Source organism: Lissotriton vulgaris, unplaced genomic scaffold (genome assembly GCF_964263255.1).
Source record: "Lissotriton vulgaris unplaced genomic scaffold, aLisVul1.2 SCAFFOLD_1423, whole genome shotgun sequence".
In the NCBI taxonomy this organism is placed as follows: Eukaryota; Metazoa; Chordata; class Amphibia; order Caudata; family Salamandridae; genus Lissotriton; species Lissotriton vulgaris.
This window is the reverse complement of record NW_028243034.1, coordinates 30848-51997: the sequence shown is the minus strand read 5'-3', so window position 1 is coordinate 51997 and position 21150 is coordinate 30848. Positions and strand designations below refer to the sequence as shown.

General features: G+C 42.8%; 1 protein-coding gene across 1 annotated transcript; it reads left to right on the top strand.

Moving 5' to 3' along the window:
* Positions 1-657: 657 nt before the first annotated feature.
* On the top strand, positions 658-2655 carry LOC147668738 (uncharacterized). The gene has a single exon (XM_086948466.1). It carries the CDS (start codon positions 658-660, stop codon positions 2653-2655), a length of 1998 nt encoding a protein of 665 aa, XP_086804592.1.
* The last annotated feature ends 18495 nt before the right edge of the window (positions 2656-21150 follow it).

Below are 21150 nucleotides of genomic sequence, written 5' to 3'. Positions count from 1 at the left end.
ATTTTTTACTTTTAAGAACACACATAATTATAAAGCATCAGTGATAGAAAAATTCATACAAGATTATAATACACAATTAATTTTGAAACAGCCACCTGATATTAAAAACTCAACTCAATTCACTAACATACACACATACATACCACAACCATACTACCAAAAGGGGAAAAAAGGAGGGACTAGATGTTGATTGACAAGTATACAAGTTGTCAAATTCTAGGGTCTCTGGAGAATTCGAGACCCCCGCACATGATAGGTTGACGCGCGTTTCGGTGGGTGAACCACCTTCCTCAGGACCTTTTTTTCTCTTGTTGAACAAGAAATATCAGGGGACCTAAAAGAATTTATGTACAAAAGAGAAAAATTATATCTGTCACCAACCCTTCTCATAATAATTTACAAACACAAGTACGTATAGAAAAGTAACATTGTTTAAATCTTGCACGGCTACTCCTCATATGACCAATAATTGCACAAAAAAGACCTATGCACTGAAGCCAATTACTCTGATATAGATGGAAGAAAAACGGTTCATTTTATTCTATTGTGGGTGGGAATTGGTTTGGACTCTAGTTGCATGAGAATAAGGAAAATTACTATCCATTTTATTTGACCAGGATCCCTTACATGTTAGTTTAAAACACCCCGACACTGGATATGGTAAGTACTGACGTAAGAATTTTTGAACAAAGTGTTCTTCAAGACATTGCTAAAATTGTGAAAAATCCTTACAAACCTAAACCTAATCTATCTAGTTTAGAAACTGCATCTCTTAATGACTTGAGATTAAATTCCTCAGTCATTAATAAACCTTGTGATAAAGGTGGAGGTATTACCATATTTGAGAGAACCACTTATGATGAGAAAATGTCTGAGATGTTGTCAGTAACAGACCATTATAGACCAGCCCAACGGAAAGAATTGGAAAGGCTGAACAAGCATATTGAAGAACTTACTCGTGAAGCATTCACAGATGGGCTCATCTGTGATGATGAATATGTTTTTTTGAATAAATCCTCCCCCGTTACTTCTGCTCTCTATGGCCTGCCCAAAACTCACAAATCAGAAACTAATCCTCCGAAGCGACCCATAATATCGACCATTGGGTCCTGCACGGAACCACTTTCAAAGTATGTGGATAGATTCCTCTGCCCCCTGACCCAAAAATATACTTCCTACATTCGAGATACTGGGGACATAATCAACAAGATAGAGGGCCTACCATTTAACTCGGACTCAGACATCCTAGTGACGCTCGACATTGAGGCATTATACACCAATATTCCTCAATGCCGAGCGTTACAGGCGGTCTCAGGCCTCCTACAGAGGTACCCGTCGGACCGTCCTGACATGTTCATTCTACAATGTCTGGAGGTCGTCTTACTGAACAACTTCTTTGAGTGCAATGGCCGTCTCTATAAACAAATCAAAGGGACATCAATGGGGGCTTCGTGTGCTCCCAGTGTGGCTAATGCCTTCATGGGAGAATGGGAGCTCAAGAACATCTACAACGAACTGGCCCCATTTTTTGAAAATGTTTCCGTTTGGAAACGTTTTATAGATGACATTTTTTTTATTTGGAAAGGCCCAGAACAACTCCTACAATCATTTATTCTTTGGTTAAATGCCAGCGACACGAATTTGAAGTTCACAGTGAACTTTAATAAATACAAAGTGGACTTCTTAGATATCAGTATTGAGGATACTAATGGTCATTTGTCAGTAAGCCTCTTTAGAAAAAGCACAGCCAAAAACACTATTCTGAAGTTCGACAGTTACCACCCTAACTGTCAAAGAGAATCCATCCCCTTTGAGGAATTCTTGCGTATCCGTCGCAACTGTACGGATATGAAGTCCTTTCATAAGCATGGAGATGCCCTCCAAGATAGATTACTCAAAAGAGGATATCCCCACCGCCTTGTGCGGCATGCTTACAAGAGAGCCAAATATTATAATAGAACGGCATTACTTCAAGGCACCAAACGTACGAAACAAGATCGGATCACATGCGTAATTAATCACTCCACCCTGAATTTCAAAATCAGGAATATCATTAATAAGAACTGGAGAATCTTAAATTGTGATGAAAATGTTCCCCCTCTACCACCGCCATTGGTAGCCTACAGAAGAAATAGGAATCTTAGGGACATGCTAGTGCATACTAGACAAAATAAAAGTGTCCCCTCAGAAAACCTACGTTCTATTACTGGCTTACCGGTTGTCCTAGGTAATCACAGATGTGGCTCATGCCACGCATGTGACGCAGCTATTATCTCGGAGACCATTAGATACAACGACAGAGAGATAAAACTACGACATTTGACCAACTGTCGCAGTAGCAATATTGTCTATATCCTCTTCTGCAGCTGTGGATTGGCCTATGTGGGAGAAACGGGTCGCGAATTTCGCGTCCGCTTCAGCGAACACAAGTCGGCCATCAAGACGAAAAAACTGTCGGCACCCTTGGTCCAACATTGTCTTGATAAAAACCATTCAGAGCAGGAAATTAAATGGACAATATTAGAGAAAGTAATTCCTAAAATAGGTCAGCCCAACGAAACTACTCGCAAGAAACGAGAAACCTTTTGGATATACCACCTCGATAGTGTGAAACATGGACTGAATGAGGAAATATCTTGGTATGTCACAAGATGAATATATGCATACCGTTTTTCCAATTAAAATCTAGACCTTAGTACTTAATCCTGAGTGTCCACCTAATGATCAGACCTTCAAATGTTGGTCTTTTACTCCTATATATCACGTTACTCGGTATCACTCAGTATTTATAAATTACCTTGTTGAACCAGGCCAGTATGTATACAGAGGGCCTTCCCTGTATGATATTCAATGTATGCTATCTATCTTAAGGGCAGAGCTGACCTCAGCCATTGAACCCCGTCACTGACTATCAATGGATCTCATTAACTCTGCACTTCCTTAGCGCTTTTTCACGGAAAAAATTCTTTTTCCAACTATAGATTTACTTTCCAACTACAACCAGCGTTATAGTTTTACTGTCCAACTATAACCATGGTTGTATCTATTGACTAGCAAGCCCACTATGTCGTATCACAACATAGGCGACGGTGAAACTTTGCGCAATGGACTGATATATTAATATCTAAACTATAGGTGTACTCTACCGTGATATTACACGCATAATGAATGAATGTCCACTCTTTGTGTCTTCTAATTCGATGAGACAACAAACTAGTGTCCACCCTTTATGTTCACTTCACCTTAAAAGAAGAGTCCATCCACTATGTTGATTACAACTCGGCACTCGTACTCTCGCGATATAATTACCTGCGAGTTCTCACTAGAAGGGAGGCATCATAAAACGGTCCTGAGACGCAGTATGCCGCCTTTCGCCGACCGCCGAGGACGAGGTAGACAGACTCCGTGATTCCTTAAGTTCGGGTACGTAGGCATTTGAATGATTGCTTGTTTGTTTGTTACATCGACCCTCTGCCGCCCCTTTCATGGTTATAAATCTCGTAACTTTAGAGGCTTTGCGCGATCCTGCATTAACTGTTTTACCTTAGCGCCTAAATCATACCGTTTGTCATCTTGCTATAGAATACGTGCCTGTTTGTTACATCGGCTTAACTTCCTGCCGCCACTACCATGGTTCAACATCCCGTGACATTAGAGGTTTTGCGTTACCTTATACTCACCGTTCTGCGTGAGCACTTAAATCGTATCGTCCCTCAGCTTACCATAGATTTATGATACTTGAGGCGTTATAGATTCTTACAATTGCCATATTGCTTCCGGGTGTACAAATATATCAAACTTCCTCTTATTGCAGATGCATGCAGTTTAAAGAAAGGGGTCAGTAAATCAAGCAAAGAAAGGAACACCCGCAATCCTCGGCTGATGTACGGCGTGATAACTCGAATTAAAGAGAGGAATACGTTTAGGTGCCAAAAATAAGATGTAAGAGCATCTTACCGGTAATAAAAACTCGAAGCACTATAATGTAAAATACCTGACGATATGGTTTCTTTCTTTTTTTTCACTCTTGTAGACCGCAGTTATTGAGACAATTTTTTGCCGACCCGCATTACACCATTGATGGCATCAACAGTCATTAAAAGGTATATAGTTAAACACCATACCATTTAGGACGTTGATATCTTGTCCAAATAGTGTGTTCACAAACCAAAGGAAGAAATCAAATTCATCTATGGGCATTTCTTGCTTTTTAGTTTTTAATTGACTCCCTGGAGAACTATCTCTGAACAGGTTGAAGTAATCGCGCCCTGTCCCGCAAAGAAAACTGGTAAGATTGACCACTGACAGGTATCGCATGTTATGCCTACGTGGATGCAGAATATAGAATAAGGGTCATTGTATTCTTCTATGCAGGTGCCTCTTACAAGTATCCGGTATTAAAAAACATAGAAACTGAATAGCAAAGGAACATAAACCTGTCTGTCCTTTACCGTAAGTAGAACTATGCCTTAGTCTACATATCCATGCTTCTAGAGTTTTAAACTAACATGTAAGGGATCCTGGTCAAATAAAATGGATAGTAATTTTCCTTATTCTCATGCAACTAGAGTCCAAACCAATTCCCACCCACAATAGAATAAAATGAACCGTTTTTCTTCCATCTATATCAGAGTAATTGGCTTCAGTGCATAGGTCTTTTTTGTGCAATTATTGGTCATATGAGGAGTAGCCATGCGAGATTTAAACAATGTTACTTTTCTATACGTACTTGTGTTTGTAAATTATTATGAGAAGGGTTGGTGACAGATATACTTTTTCTCTTTTGTACATAAATTCTTTTAGGTCCCCTGATATTTCTTGTTCCACAAGAGAAAAAAAGGTCCTGAGGAAGGTGGTTCACCCACCGAAACGCGCGTCGACCTATCATGTGTGGGGGTCTCGAATTCTCCAGAGACCCTAGAATTTGACAACTTGTATACTTGTCAATCAACATCTAGTCCCTCCTTTTTTCCCCTTTTGGTAGTATGGTTGTGGTATGTATGTGTGTATGTTAGTGAATTGAGTTGAGTTTTTAATATCAGGTGGCTGTTTCAAAATTAATTGTGTATTATAATCTTGTATGAATTTTTCTATCACTGATGCTTTATAATTATGTGTGTTCTTAAAAGTAAAAAATATAAGTCTGTTAAATGTACTGATGATGAATCATGTCTTTTTATATAAAAAAAGGTGAAATGAAAAAAATACATTAAATGAAAATAAAAACTATGATTAAGTAAACACTGCTACTTAATTCTGTCACCATTCTCAATTATTGGATGTATATTGCCTACTTGATATTTATGACCACAGAAGGAACATTTCTCTAGAATAAATTTCCTGTTTCCCCTCTGTTCCTTGGTCGCAACTAATTTTTTTGAGGGGGTCCCATTCTCCATGCTGCCGAATGGATGAAACAAAGCCGTCTGAAACTAAACTCAGATAAAACAGAAGTCCTCATCTTAGGTACTTCCCCCTCTGCATGGGACGACTCTTGGTGGCCGGAAGCCCTTGGAAAAGCTCCCATCCTGACAGACCACGCTCGGAACCTAGGCGTTATCCTGGACTCTTCACTTTCAATGAACAGACAAGTCAGCGCCGTATCCTCATCCTGCTTCAACATTCTTCGCATGCTCAAAAAAACATTTCGCTGGATCCCCACCGAAACCAGAAAAACAGTCACCCATGCTCTGGTCACGAGCCGACTGGACTACGGAAACACCCTCTACGCAGGTACTACCGCTAAACTCCAGAAGAAACTCCAACGAATCCAAAACGCCTCAGCCAGGATCATATTAGACATCCTGCGCAACGAACACATCTCTGGTCACCTGAAAGACCTCCACTGGCTACCCGTCAATAAGAGGATCACTTTCCGACTGCTAACCCACGCACACAAATCTCTCTACGACATCGGACCAGAATGCCTCAACTCACGACTGTCCTTCTACACCCCCTCCCGCCAACTACGTTCCTCCAACCAAGCCCTCGCCACTGTTCCTCGCATCAACAAGAACTCCATGGGAGGCAGATCCTTCTCTTACCTAGCTGCTAAAACATGGAACTCACTCCCCACTTACCTTCGCCTTACCCAGAACCACCTAGCATTCAGAAACGTGGATATTTGACAAGTAATCCTCCTCCCCTCCCTAAGCGCCTTGAGACCCTTTGGGTATGTAGTGCGCTATATAAATTCTTTGACTTGACTTGACTTGACTTTGGGTTCTGGGTTTAAAAGATGCAGGTCCAGTCTTTCTCAGCCAGGCAAGAGGGAGCAGGTCAGTACAGATGGGCAGCAGTCCTTCAGAGCAACAGTCCAGCAGAGTTTAGTCTTTTTAGCAGCACGGCAGACCTTCCTGACAGAGAATCCACATGTCCAGAAGTGTACTGAAGAGTTGGTGTCTGAGGTCCAGTATTTATACTGAGTTGTTCCTTTGTAGTCGGAAGAATCTTCTAGAGGCAGGTCTTTGATGTGCCCAGGTGCCCTACCAGCCAGACTAACTAAAGGGGGTAGGAAGCCCTTTGTATGGAAGCAGTACACAGTCTATTCCAGTGTAATTGTAGTTTGACTAAGTTCCTCCTTACCATCCTGTCGGTGATGACCCACCCAGGAACACCTAAGCTCTCTACTTTGTGTGGATGTCTAGGAGGAATACACAAAGCCCAACTGTCAACTGAACCCAGTCATGTGACTCGGAGACAAACTGCAGGTACCAAATAGTTAAGGCAAGAAAATACTAACTTTCTAAAAATTGCATTTTCAGAATTTTAACTTAAAATCTGACTTCACCATAAATTAGGATTATTCATTACTATTCCAGAGACACCAAACACAAACCAGTTACCTGTTCCCATTTGGATATTACACTTATAAAATGTAATAAGGCAACTGCAATGTTATCCCATGGAGGAGGTAGGCCTTACAGTAGTGAAAAAAGAATTTAAGAGTTTTTCACTACCAGGACATGTAAAATTTAAAAGGTACATGTCCTACTTTTTAAATACATTGCACCCTGTCTGGTGTTTGTCCTGGGGGTGACTTATGTGTATTAAAATGTAGGGGTGGGCAGAGCTCGCAGAGTTCTGCCACACAGAATTCTGCGGAGTGCCCCAAAAACTCTGCAGATTTCCACCTGACCCAGATTCTGGTAAACCCACTTCGCTCTCCCTTCTCTTTTCGTTTTTCTACAGCTTCCTCTTGTCTCTCTCTATGCCCTGTCCCTTTGCCCTCCATGTCTCTTTAAGTCACTTGAAATATGGCCATTTGCTGTCCTCGAACTTCAATGAGGCAGGCTGGCATGAGGGTGAAATGTGGAATGCCAGGCAGAAAATAAATGCGACTCGAGCACACCCTGCCTCTTCCATTGGCAGCCAGGTCTTGAAAACAGGTTTGGCCAGAGAGGGATTTGGCAACAGAGCTGAGGAGGAGCCCTTTCACAGGCAAGGTGACAAGCCACAGAGAATGTCAAATTGGCCGGTCTCTAGTTAGCACAATAGCTCTTCATCCTCAGGGACTGCCTCATGGTTGATCTCTTCAAACCAAAGCAGACAGAGGACGGATGAGCGAGTAGCATTGGAATAATGCTATCAGGTGGCTCCAGATGGATACAACTGAGGCAACATGAGGCCTTTGTGTGCCCCCACCCTATAAAGCACACACGTAAATAAAAAAATATGCTCACTATCACTTTATTTGAATGAATCTGGAGCGTATGTTTTATTAAACACGACCGCCTGAATTTGTGCTATTTGCAAGCAGGCATCCTGCACCACCCCAGTTCTCCAGGTGTGCCTGGGAGGGGTGACTGGCCACGACGTTGCAGATGCAGGTAACGTCCAAGCATGGATGTGCCACAGAGCCCTTATGTGTACTGTTCAGCACACAGCCTTCGCTGCACAGCAGCATACTGGAGATACCAGAGAAAGTCTTCATGCAACTAGTGCAGACACATGCCAAAGCCGTGCAGACAGATGGAGCACATGCTAGATTCAGGGTGTGCTCAGATTTCAGCAAGTTGCTGCCACCCTATTGAGTGGAGCAACTTTGTGCTCCTTGTCACCCTCATCGAGCAGTAGTTCCTGATAGTACGGGTTTCAACTTTGCCCAGTACAGGACTACTAGGGCCCCACAACAGGCTACTTCCAAAAGTCTTGGAGCCTGTCTATCAGTCGTGCACTATACTTCACTTAGGTCCTGAAGAAGTGCCAACCGATTCCTTTGGAACAACTAGGCATGAAACATGTCGACCCCACCTTAGAGACCACGTGGTAGGAACATTACATTCCCACAGGGCGTCCATTTTATTTTATTTAGGCAGGATCTACCTTTAACATTAAACTTTTTGAGCTTAGGATTGACCCTGACCTATTTTAGATCACCTTACACGTGCACATTACCTCACACATTACCTCACACTGCTCCCATACCCACACACACCCAACGGCTTCTCCAAAAAAAGATCTCCGACAAAGAGCCCCGGAAACGTTGAGCCCGTCGAGCTTTGCAGCGCCGGCTCGATGAGGATCAAGGTCCAATGATGAAGCATGACACCTCTCGGGGTGTGTGAGGGCAACATGACAAAAGCTTTGTCTTTCCCCCTTCCATCTACCCCTAGGAACTGCACTCCCTGTGTTTAATATGTGCTCAAATTTCCACATACGAGGGAAATGCCACTTTGCAGGCAGCTTCCATGCGGCTCCTCAGCTGGTGACTACATCCCATGCAGTCTGGACAGAACTGCTCTGAAAGTTATGTTTAATATTAATGAAACGCTTACTTAAAGTGCCACATTAATGCCTTCATCACTTCCCTAAGGCACAGCATCATCTGATGTAACTATTCACACCAAGGCTCACTGGCCTGACTACAGAGGGCCAACAGTATCGCAATACAGAAAGCAGCTGGAAGGCAGTCATTTTAAATCCGCACTTCTGCACTCTTGCATCTCTTAGAATATGCAATGTTTGCAATCACTGCGCTTTCACTGAAAAACTAATCTCCCATCACAATCTCTACTGGGTGGAGATGAGGTTGAGGTGTTGCACTAAAAACCAAGCGGCTTGTACTTTTCGTTTTTCCTACTCAATTGGTTGTGTGATCTTATACAATTCATATTATTTACCACTGCCATTAGTTTTTTTAATCTGAAAAATAAATGTTTTCTTCCAAACATAATAAAATATTGTAATTTTAATAGTGCCCGTAATGTACCCTAATCCCTTGACCATGGGCAACTATATGCTCCCAGGGCAAGGAGTGCACTTACAGCCAAGGAAACCAAAGCATACACACATTCCAATCAGAAGTAAGAACTGTTGACTAATGGTGGTTCATTCTTTTAATAAAATACAATTATGCTAATGCCCAAGACGTGTTCCTATCTTGACATAATTGACAAAGGCATCCTTGATGTACCATTGTATTAAACTCTTAGTTTTGTTCTACTGACAATTAAAATTTTAAAAAGCTCAGACAAAGCTGCAAACTTAACACATAAATGTAATGTCATAGTGTGCAAAATTGACTGGTCATTCCTCCAGGGCTGTTAATCATTAGCCCTAGGAATAATGGGGCATATTACCAACAACTAGCGATAATTATCGCTATGTTGGCTTAGCGGCAATATTTTTATCGCCGAGCTGCGGCGATTTGTATCGCTTAGGAACCTTGCTATTATCAAGGTTTATCTCCTAAGCGATAAAAATTGGCCGAAATGCATGAATATTGCTGAAAAGTCAGCGATATTCATGCATTACTGAGCTAATGCTCTTAGCCATGTTATCCACCTACCATTGGATAACATGGCTAAGAACTGCTCAGGGGTAGGTGTTAGCTTTTGGAGATAGCGATGTTAGCGACTGTTTCCAGTCGCTAACATCTTGGCACGTCCACTTTGCATGTCATTAGTGTCAAATTTCTCTGACATGCAAAGTGGGGCCCAAGATGGTCGCTGTCTCCTACTAGCTGTCGCTAACTGGTGTTAGCGACAGCTAGGTAATAGGGAGATAATTTTATCTCCGCTTTCTTGGCTTTTAAAGCCAAAAAAGCGGGGATAAACTCCCTTGATAATATGCCCCAATAATCCTTTGGCGGACATTTATATTAAGTCCCCCTTCTGCTGTGGGCTTATCAGCTTTGAGGGACGCCACCTGGGCCATTAAGTTTACGGGAGGCTGTGTACCAATGGCAGACGCACCTCCACTGACAGACAGAGCAGGAGCAGTGCCAAGGTCCACAGGCTGAGATTCATTTATGTTTGGTACCCCTGGGCTGGGAGTGAGCCTGACAACGGCAGCAGAGTGCTCTGAGTCAGCACAAATGAAAATGCTTCTGTTGAACTACTCTCCTTTTTACCTGTTTAATTAATGATGCCAGTGCTAAGAGGGAAAGGGAGTGGGGGTGGTCCTCATCACCGATACTCCAGTGACCACGTGGCCAACTGGGCTCTGATCCAAAGCAACTGGCTCCAATAACACAGCCCCCATAGTGAGTGAGAGCACTCACTGCAAAACACTACAAACTGTCGGTGGAGCGGAGTTCACCGCCCACCCCTATTAAAAAGGAAGGTTTGGCCATGGCAAAAGGTTTAATTTTCCAGGTAAACATGGCAGTTTAAAACTGCAAACCCACAGGCTGTAACGGCAGGCCTGAGACATGTTTAAAGTGCTGCTAAAGTGGATGGCACAATCAGTGCTGAAGACCCACTATTACCATTTAATTTACAGGCCCAGGGTACAGGTAGAGCCACTTTATGAGGCACTTACATGTAAATTAAATATGCCAATTGGGTATAAGCCAATGTAACATGTTTAAGAAGAGAACACAAGACCCTAGCAATGGTAAGAAGTTATTAACTTTGCAGAGTTCTAAGGCAAACAAAACTAATTCAGCAAACAATGCAGGAGTGGAGGCAAAGAGTCAGGGCACTATCCTACAGAAAGCGCTAAGTCCAACAACCAGTTTGCCTACGAAAATGGTAGAGTAGGGATGTGGCACCAAAGTGTCTGAAGCTCCCTCAAGCGACAAGCTAAAGTAAACAAGATGAAAAAAACAGTCTTTAGTCAAGAGCAAGCAGCTACACATTGGCTTGAAAATCATACACATCAGAAAAGGCATGACCAAATTTCAGTTTTACTGTAGCATCACTAATGGCTTGGGAGGAAACATGTGTCAGACATTTTATAAACCTCATCCCAGTAGGTGATTTAAAAAGGAACAGCTAGTCCAGCAAATGTAAAAAGGTTGAAAGGGCAGACAAATAACTTTCGCTAGTGGCCATGTCTTGGCTTTGCTGGGCCAAAGATAAAATGAACAAAAAAAGCATCTGACAGATTGGATTGTAAAAGGTAAAATCTGTTCAAGTGCTTGGTATAAATGGACTTTGTGGGAGAGCATATGGTGGTGAGGATGACATCTATCGCTTCAGGCAGCAGATCAGATGCAGTCAAAAGCTACTGCTCGATCTCCATGCATGGAGTGTAAACTGAATAAGATCGGGTAGAGGGCCCTGTCCTGCTGCTGCTACAGAAAGTACTCTCAAAGTTGTAGCCTGCTCGAAGGCCAGATGCTCATGTCCAGAAGTTCTGAGTAACACACCCTCCTTGCCCAATCTGGAGCCACTACAATGACTTGTGACTGGTCGAGGCTGATCTTTCTTTAGAACTTACAGGGGCAGCAGTGGAAAGCATACAGGAATCCCATGCTCCATTCAGGATGGAATTAATCTCCTAGTAAGTGATTTTGCAGGAACTCCAACAATCAAAACTTTTGACACTACATGTTCTTCAAGGGTTCCCCCCACTGCCATTGATTCCCTGCACCACCTTGGGCAGTAGATAATATTTCTGATCTCCCAGTGCCTACGTTCTTGAAGGGTTTTCTCCACTGCCACTGATGCTCTGCGCCACCTTGGGGAGGAGATACTATTTGCAATCTGCCAGATGATGTCTGCTTATCTCACCCACTCAGGCATTCAAGCATCTCATCAGGTGGTTCATCGTCAGGAAAATGGCCTCATGCTCCAACCAAATTCAGAGGTGCCGAGCCTCCTGACACAGGACCCAGCAACCCAATCTGAAAAGGTCTCCTCTTAACGGACAGTGCGACAGCCTTCAGAGCTAGATAAATGGCTTGCAACTCCAACAGCTTGATATGGAGCACCACTTCCACCAAATGGCCTGCCTAAAACAACAGTCACACGTCCATCACCATCAACAGCTCAAATTAATCGACAAATAGGTCAAGATACCTCAGCACTGCATTAACACCTATCATCATCGCCTCCATTGACTTAGTCACATTCCTGGACACCCGGAATCACACCACAGTCAAGTCTATGCTTAAGAGACCTTCCGTTGATCTAGCCTCACTTTCCAACTACACACGCATCTCTCTGCTGCCATACCGAACTGAAGTATTAGAGAACCTAATCAACTAACACCTCAGCGTGCACCAGCTCCTCGACACCATGCAGTCTGGATTTAAGCCCAACCACAGTGCAGTAATAGCACTTAACGCCGCCACAGACGACATCCGCATGACCTGCATGACAGAGGAGACAGTGAAACCCTCATTTTCCTGGAACTCTTGGACCTTTTGGCAGAGAGGAAGTCCTTGGGTGATAGAAAAGGTGTTCATTTTCTTAAGACGTTCGTTTAGAGATTAGCTCCTTTGGTGGCAGTACTAATATGGTTCTGCACGTTAAGGTATTTGTCGAGAATGATTCCTAGTGATCTTGCAGAGTCAATAACTTGAGGGAGGCAGTTGAAGGCTGTTAGATTCTTCATTAAGTAGTTTGAGATGGTTGCAAGTAAGCCAGTTTTGGGTTTTAGTAAGAGTAAGTTGAGGGCTTTGCTGTCTTCCGGGGAGGAGACTCTCAGGTATAATTGGGTGTCATCAGTTTACATATATTTTAGTTGAGCTCAGAATTGATCTTCTTCATGCAGGCTACACAGCACACAGCAAAGTCATTATCCTCTCCTTCACAGAAACAGCCACTGCAGGCCAACCGAGACAGCACAGAGCAATGGGGCAGTACTTCTCCTTCACCTTCCCAAGCTTTTTCTCCTTGGCAGTGGTTCCTCTTGAGTCCAGAAGTATTCTAACGTTTTGAGGTCTGGGCCCCAATATTTATATTCCATTTTTCTTTGTTCTCTTGCGGCAGAGAGGCTCTGTGCTCAGTCAAAAACAGTTCTGTTGTCTCTGGTCCAGCTTCTCGACAGGAGGAAGAGACAGCATTGTGTAAGGCAGACAAGGCCCATTCCAGTGAAAGGAAACCCCACCCCCCTACTCTAAATGCAGCCTAGGTCTATTCAGCCAAGCCCTGACTCATCCATGAAAGGCAGGACACACCTCCACCCCTACCAGTCACTGTCTACAGTGAATGCAAATCCCCAGCCCCTGTCACTTCAAATCCAGATAGCCAATTCACAAATGAGCAGAGGCACACAGGATGGCAAGAAAATACTTACTTTCTATAACTGGTATTTTCAAACCCACAATATAAAAATCATCTGTACTAAACAATGCATTTTTATATTCCGAGTTCAAGCATTCTAAACTCCATCTTTCTACCTTGTCCCAATGCAAAGATATACTTATAAGATGTTATAAATAAACTGCCATTCTATCCTATAGGACAGATAGCTTTTCAATAGTGAAAAACAAAATACATTGTATTTCACTATCAGTTCACACACACACCTGTAAATGTCCTACCTTTCACATACACTGTACTCTGCCCACGGGGGTACCTTCGGTCTACCTTAGGGATGCCTCACATGTTTCAAAAAGGAAAGTTAGGGCCTAGCAAGTGGGTGTACTTGCTAGGTCACCATGGCTGTAGAGTCTTTGCGAAGACTGCAGTGGCAGGTCTGAGACCCCTTTGAAAGGTTGCTTGTGTGGGTGGCACAATCAGTGCTGCAGGCCCACTAGTACCATTTGACATACAGACCCTGGGCAGGCACAGTGTATGGTACTAGGGGCTTAGTAGTAAGTCAAACAAGCCAATCATGGAAACACCAATCTATAATAACAATTTACAGAGGGAGTATATGCTCAGAGTACTAAAACCAACAAAACAGGGTCAAAAACAGGAGGGCAAAAAGTCTGGGGGTTAACCCCCTGAACAAGCCAGATTTAACAAGACTTCTAAGGAGGACAGGAATGGGGCAGGCTACTATGGGCTTAAACCCCAACGCTGAGAGACAAGAGCCAAGAGCTGGTGCATGGGCAGGTAAAAAGAGAGTGAGAGGTGAGTTAGAGGTACGTGAATTGGGGCACTGCAGTGACCCGTCTTCCCCAGGCGAGCGACTACATACACTGTATAGGCTGGTCTGCACTGTACTGCCCAATCACCAGGTCCCGCTACCATAACCCCTACTGTATTTGAGGCACGTCACAGCAACATCTCCCTCGGCTCCACATCTACGCTCCACAATGTGTTGAGTGCTGTGTGCTCAGCTACGTGCTCTGCTGTAATGCCATAATCCACCAATTGCAAAAGCATGGCAGACAATCTTGGAATGGATTTTCTGTTCTAAAAAACTCATTCCAAGATGGTCACTGATGCACATGTATTTGTCATCATGCACATGCATACGTGCATCATGACACTGTGCATGCATGTATTGGGTTCAAGATGAAGACTTCCAACAAAAAAGGTCTATTAAATTTTATTATCACTTACCTGATAGCTCCCCTTTGAGGTTAGACAACACACAATGAGTAGAAACAACTGAGCCCTGGAAAGACCTTAGAACAGATATCCTCACATATCCATGTTTTGAAAGAGATGGAACAGTCACAAGATGGTGTTTCTGCCTCGTTGCATCAACATTATCCAGCAGTCCTTTGACTTGCTGCCTGAGCTGTCTTTCATAGGATACACTCTCTCCTGACATTGCTGATGGTCTATATGTTGCTACCATTGGAAGAGGGAGGCCTAACTGTGCTTAATCTAAAGGACTATTATTTGGCTGCCTAAATACAACACTAGGTGCATTGGTTAGTTGAAGAGAGCACCTGGGGAAAGTCGCTTTTGAGGCATACTGGTGGACGGTCCTCCCTGCCTCAACTTCTGTTGATGGGGCAAGAACATGGAATATGTCCCATATTTAGTCAGACATACTGCATCGTTATGGGAACACACAGTTCAAATGTTCTGAGCAGGGCCTCATTCATTCTGGATTTGGTTTTCTCGGATCTTCCAGCCTTTAGACTGCTGGGCGTTTTTATGGACTTGATCCCCTGGAGGGCAGGCAGTAGTGAGGTACTAGGGATCTGTTTCTCAGAGAACTATTTATAGACTTTGAGGCTGCATAGGAAATCTTCCATATAGGGTCAGGCCAATTTTTGCAGCATGCGGGTATTGCAGCTATTTAGTCGGATATATGGCCCTCATTTCCAATGGCGCCGGTTACATCACTCCCTTTAAGATAGCTATTAGAGCTGGGTGAGATTCGACACTTGATATCCCACATTTATAAGGCCATGATGGCAGACCATAAGCGGGGTCCGGTCCCGGCACCTAGGGTCTTCGAAGGGGTCTTGGGGGTTCCACTCAAAGAGGCCTATTAGAAACGGATGTGTGCCCCGGAGAAGACTATGTCAAGTAATGCATGTTTCAAACTTGTATACTTCCACTTCTTTCATCGTATATAATTAAAACTAATTTTATTACATAGAATAGATCCTGGCAAGGATTATTAGTGCCACAGGTGTAGCGCTCCGGCATTCTCCTTCTTGCATGTTGCATGGGAGTGTCCTGAGGTGTGTAAATGCTAAAGGAGCGTGTTGATTCACATGAGGTCTGTGGTTGGATCCTTGAAGATATTGACCCTGCTCTCTGTTTGTTTGGCAAAATCCGTAGGACAATAGGACAAAAAATGTCCTCAGAGTTCCTGCATCTGGTGGCAATTATGCGGTTGGGACTGGTTGGATAAAGTGAGGAAAGGTGGGGTGAATCTGGTTGAGTGGGAAGTAGCTGAGGAGGTCCATCTGAGGAGGTGCAGGCATGATGCACAGGTGCAGCAAGACATAAAGATGTGTGTGGGACTACTAGATAGGTTCATGAATCAGAGGGGGGTGCAGTCCACTTCCTCGTAGGATGATGAAGGGCCATTAGTTTCTGATGAAGTATAAATCGGGACTGTCTATTTTTATCAGCAGACAGGAAAGATAAGGGGGAGATGCATGCTGCTCTATCGAAGGGCATGTGAATATGTATACTGGGCAGATCATTAATGTGGTGTTAAATTAATCCTACTTTATGTCTTTAGCCTTCTCCGTCACATGGTGGGTGACGGTTTGGTACTGGTTTGTGTGGTTTAAACTAATAAACTAGATCTCTAAAAAAGAAAGAGAGAGAAGGAACAGCTAATGAGTAAACTGAGGAAAGATAGAGAATAAGGACCAAAAGATTCAGATATGTCAAGACCTGTCAGTAATTATGCTCAGGACAGTACTTTCAAGCTTAGAATTCCTAAGGATGAAGAAGCTACATATGACTGTGGGAATCAGTTCAGGAAGATCATCATATGCAAAGGAAAGAGGCTAACAAATCGCTAAAAGAAGTCAAACCAATACTGGATAGAAAAAAGCAACATACAATTAGAAGAAACAAGATAAACGAAAGCGGGGACAGAGCAATGTCCAATCTACAAAAGGTATTCCAACAGAATAGTAAAAAAGGATCCCATGGGAGAAACATTGTTACCGAAATATAACATATATTACAATACCTGGGAAAAGTTAGCATGCACAAAGATGCAGACAAGTATAACTATGTAGATGCACCCAGATTCCCTTGAGAGCATAAAAAGCATGTGCTAAGTACAGTAGCAGCCAGCATGGCTTATGGGAGGTGGGGTGGAGGTGGTTGCGGGGGAGGTGGTCGCGGGTGCGGGGGGGGTCACAGGAGGATAGGCTCTCTGACCAATCACAATGCTCCAGTGCATTGGTTTTGAGCATCCTGATTTGTTGCTCAACCAGGGAATGTGGACACGGGCATGCCCTCCACGCACTCTGTAATGCAGCCTGCATGGAGAACAGGGAATGTGCGCATGACTGGTTTGGGCGGCCCGAGAGGGCCTACCAAACAGTCATTGCATACTTCGGAATGGGCAAATCACTTCTCCCCTGCCCGGCTCTGAGAGCAGAGCATCCTTGCCCACCCACCCTGTTGCAATGCAGCACAAACATTAAATTATAAGAAGTAAAAGTTATTATCATTTTATGTTTCCTCTTATCTCACTGCTTGAAAGCAGTGGGGCGACGTTCCTCCACTATAGTGGAGAAGCCGCCACTGGCTAAGTACTCTGAAGGAGCTTTTCTGGTAAATACAACTCGTAATCCGAGTGGGCCAGTTATACTTTTACCGGCCCCATCAGGTTTATCATGTACACTTGTAATGAAGCCCTCAAAGGCAAGGTAATAGAGGTGGGTATTGGTGGCATTGCCCTTTCAAATCATAGCCCAAATTATGCTGCCCTAAATCGTTAGTATGCCACAACTCACACAGTGTTCATGTCGGCTAATTAACAACTTCCTTTGAGATTTAATAATAGTGACAGATATAAAAAAGGTATTGGCTACTTTTTGAAAGAGAAGTGGGGAGGGGTGAACAGGTACTTTTGGAGAGTTTTAAGGCACTCAAGTGGTGCCACCTCATGCCCTAATATAATGGGAGCAGCAATAAACTAAAAATGGGAGGCAGTACTCCCTTTTAGAGAAACAACAGTGGTATTCTCTCTCAGAAGATGTGGAGGTAAGTCCAGGCAGTGTGACCACAACAATGGGCATAACAAATGAGTCAAACACATGGTGATGAGGGTGAAACCGCCAATTTATGAAAGGTGATTAAAGTAGATGAGTTACGCTCAAGCATGTTACAGGATAAAGTAGTTATTTGAAGTATAAGGAAATGGTTTTTAAGGATGGGCTCATGACCAATGATGATTGCCTTAAATTGGATTTGTTGGGGGATTTCAACAGCTCCTTTCATATCAGATCCCCACTTTGGCATGCCAAGGTTTGCTACTGGATAGGTAGACTAGTTGTTCAAGGCAACAATCATCTGAAACTTTCATATTTTTGGGGACACCTCAATGTCAGCAAGCAATGAGCTTCTTTAGACAGCTCAGAGGGATATTCACACATTAATGATTTCATTGCAAGGGGACACCAACTATCCCATGGAATAAGTTAGTTTTACAACTAAAGAAACTACAAGGTTGATAGTCCGAAGTGACCTTAGATATTATCAGAACACTCAGCTTTGCTTCTTGGTAGAGTGTGTCAAAAAGGGACAGGTAAACAACGTTTTTTAGACAAAATTATGGATAGAAACCCATTCACTGTGAATGGTCCCTTACCAGCTCAACATGGATTCAGGTGTCCCCAGTGACATGGCCTCTGATGATAGTATTAGTTAAACTCAAGTCAAGAAATGGTTTCACTACCTTCCGCCCGCTCTCCTTTCACCTCAGTTCCATTCTTTCCTTCATGCCAGCATGGAGAGACCATAATGAAATATAGACAGAAAGAATGTACACAAATATTAGGTATGTTTACATACATGGAAGGAAAAATCAAATCATTTCAGAAAATAAATATGGATGGCAGTTGGCAGAATCTGTGAGATCAATTATAGCTGTATTAGGCACTATGTAACAAAACATACAATCAAACAGAGAACTGGTATAGTTATAGTTAGGAATTAGCATTTAAAAAACCTTAGAAATGCACTGAAAAAAAGCAAAGATTACAGTGACGTTATAGTTAGGCTGAAATTTCACTCAAACTAAATCATAGAAATTTAGCTGTATAGTAGCTGAGCTCACTACAACTTGCGCCCCCTACAATACATTGCTTATGGTCTCACATATTCCATCACTCATGACATGGTCAGTGATATCACTGATGACATCTCAAATGACATCACTGATCTTATCATCCACAGTATCTCTGACTCACCCACTTGCACCCCTATAGAATCTTTCATACAACCATTGCCACTCCCAAACAACCATTCACAAAAGCATTCACAGAGACATACCAGTACTTACACACAGACTCACTGATTCAAAGATCTACACACATCCACTAACCCACCCACAGTGTCACTCATTGAGTCACTCGCTCACTAATAGAACCATTGACATATCCACTCATACAGACAATACAGGCACTCACACACTGAGTGAGTAAGCCATAGAACTACTCACAAACCTAGACACTCATTTGCACAACCACCAACTCACTCACTCATACAAATAGTGACAAATAATCATACAGTTATACGGTCACTAGCAGAAGCATGCACTCATCTACATAGCCCCTCTCACATTCATTCACTCACTCATGAACACAGTCACTCATATACCCAGTCACTCATGTATGCTGCCTTTAACATACTCAGCTACTCACCCATACTGACACATGCACTCAATCATCTACACAGTCATACAGACACTCACTCACCCATACATCTGTTCACAGACGCAACAGTACCCCAAATAGCCACTGACTCACCCACTCACTGATCCATACAGTCAGCCACACACTTCCTCAACCACAAACACAGACACCCAGACAACCATAGATGCAGTCAGATAACCAATCAATCAAACGAATAGCCATTCATGTACCAACTAACCTACTCAGACACCCACTTAGACATTAACTGACAGACAGATACACACATTCAAACAACCAGTCTCTCACCATACATTCACCGACACACATAATAACTCACTTTCACAGTCAGTCATGCACCCACTGAGTCATCCATACAGTCACTCATACATCCACTTATTCAGCAATACACCTTGCTATATATATTTAATACCCATAAACTTAAAAAACACAGTCACTAGATGATGTCATCACTGATGTCATCAGTGATGTCACTGACCATTTCATGAGTGATGTAATATTTGAGGTCATAAGCAGTGCATTGCGGGGCCACAAGTTAGCTACGGCTGAATTTCTATGGTTTTGTATGAGTGAAATTTCAGCCTAACAATAATGCCCCTGTAACATTTGTTTTTTTGTGAATTTCTAAAGTTACATATATATATATAAAGCGCGGCTACCTTATGGATGATGTTTTGGTAGCTAAAGATAAGGCTAATAGTACCAGCAGAGAGGAATTCTTGGAAGAATCCATTGTAAATGTGAGCACTGAGACAGAAAGTCCCCCTAAACATGACATCAACACTGTCAGTTTAATTACCACCTTTAATACTGAGGAGAAAAAAATAAGGGGCATTCTTAAAAAACATTGGCCCATACTCCACACTGACATTAATTTGTCACCACTACTACCAACAGAACCCTCTATTATTTACAGGAGAGGACCCTTGATGAGAGATTCTTTAGTAAGAACTAGTCCAGAGGTGAATGAGAGTAAGGTGTGGGTTTCCAATAAAAGAGGCTTTCACAAATGTATTTCATGCAGAGCATGCAAGTTCGGGGTAAACACTGTTGAATTTCAGTCTCCATTTAATCCCATGCCTACACCGATCAGAGAACTATATACCTGTCGTAGAGATCATGCTGTTTATGTATTAGAGTGCTTGTGTAAGCTTAAGTATGTGGGCAGTACTAAGTTGCAGGTATTCAACCGCATATTACAGCACCTCAGGGCAATAGTTAACTCTGATGCAAATTACCCTGTTGCCCATCATTTTGAACTTGTACATGCTAAGAACTTGAATCATCTCACTTACTTTGTCATCGACTCCGTAGCCAAGAAAATCCAGGGTGGGGATCGTGAGAAAACATTGAGACAACTTGAGAGCAAATACATTGTACTCTTAAACACCAGAATACCGAATGGGCTCAATAGGGGGAAGATTTACAAGTTTTCTTGTAATCTTGATTCTATTATCCTGTCATGTAGTCATCAGAGTAGGACTTTGTTTAATGCCTCCCTTTCCCCTGACCTGTGTAAATCTATCTTTTGGAGTGTTTTTCTCTTTCCTAAATGTACCGCATATTAAGTTCAAGATCATTATATCTCTTCTGTCTGAGTCTTGCTGATGGAATATTTTCCCTAATGGAAATTAATTGTTGTTATTTAGTCACTATGGCTACAGCGAACTCACAGCATCAGCGGCAATGCCTACATATGTTTTTAACTGTGTTTG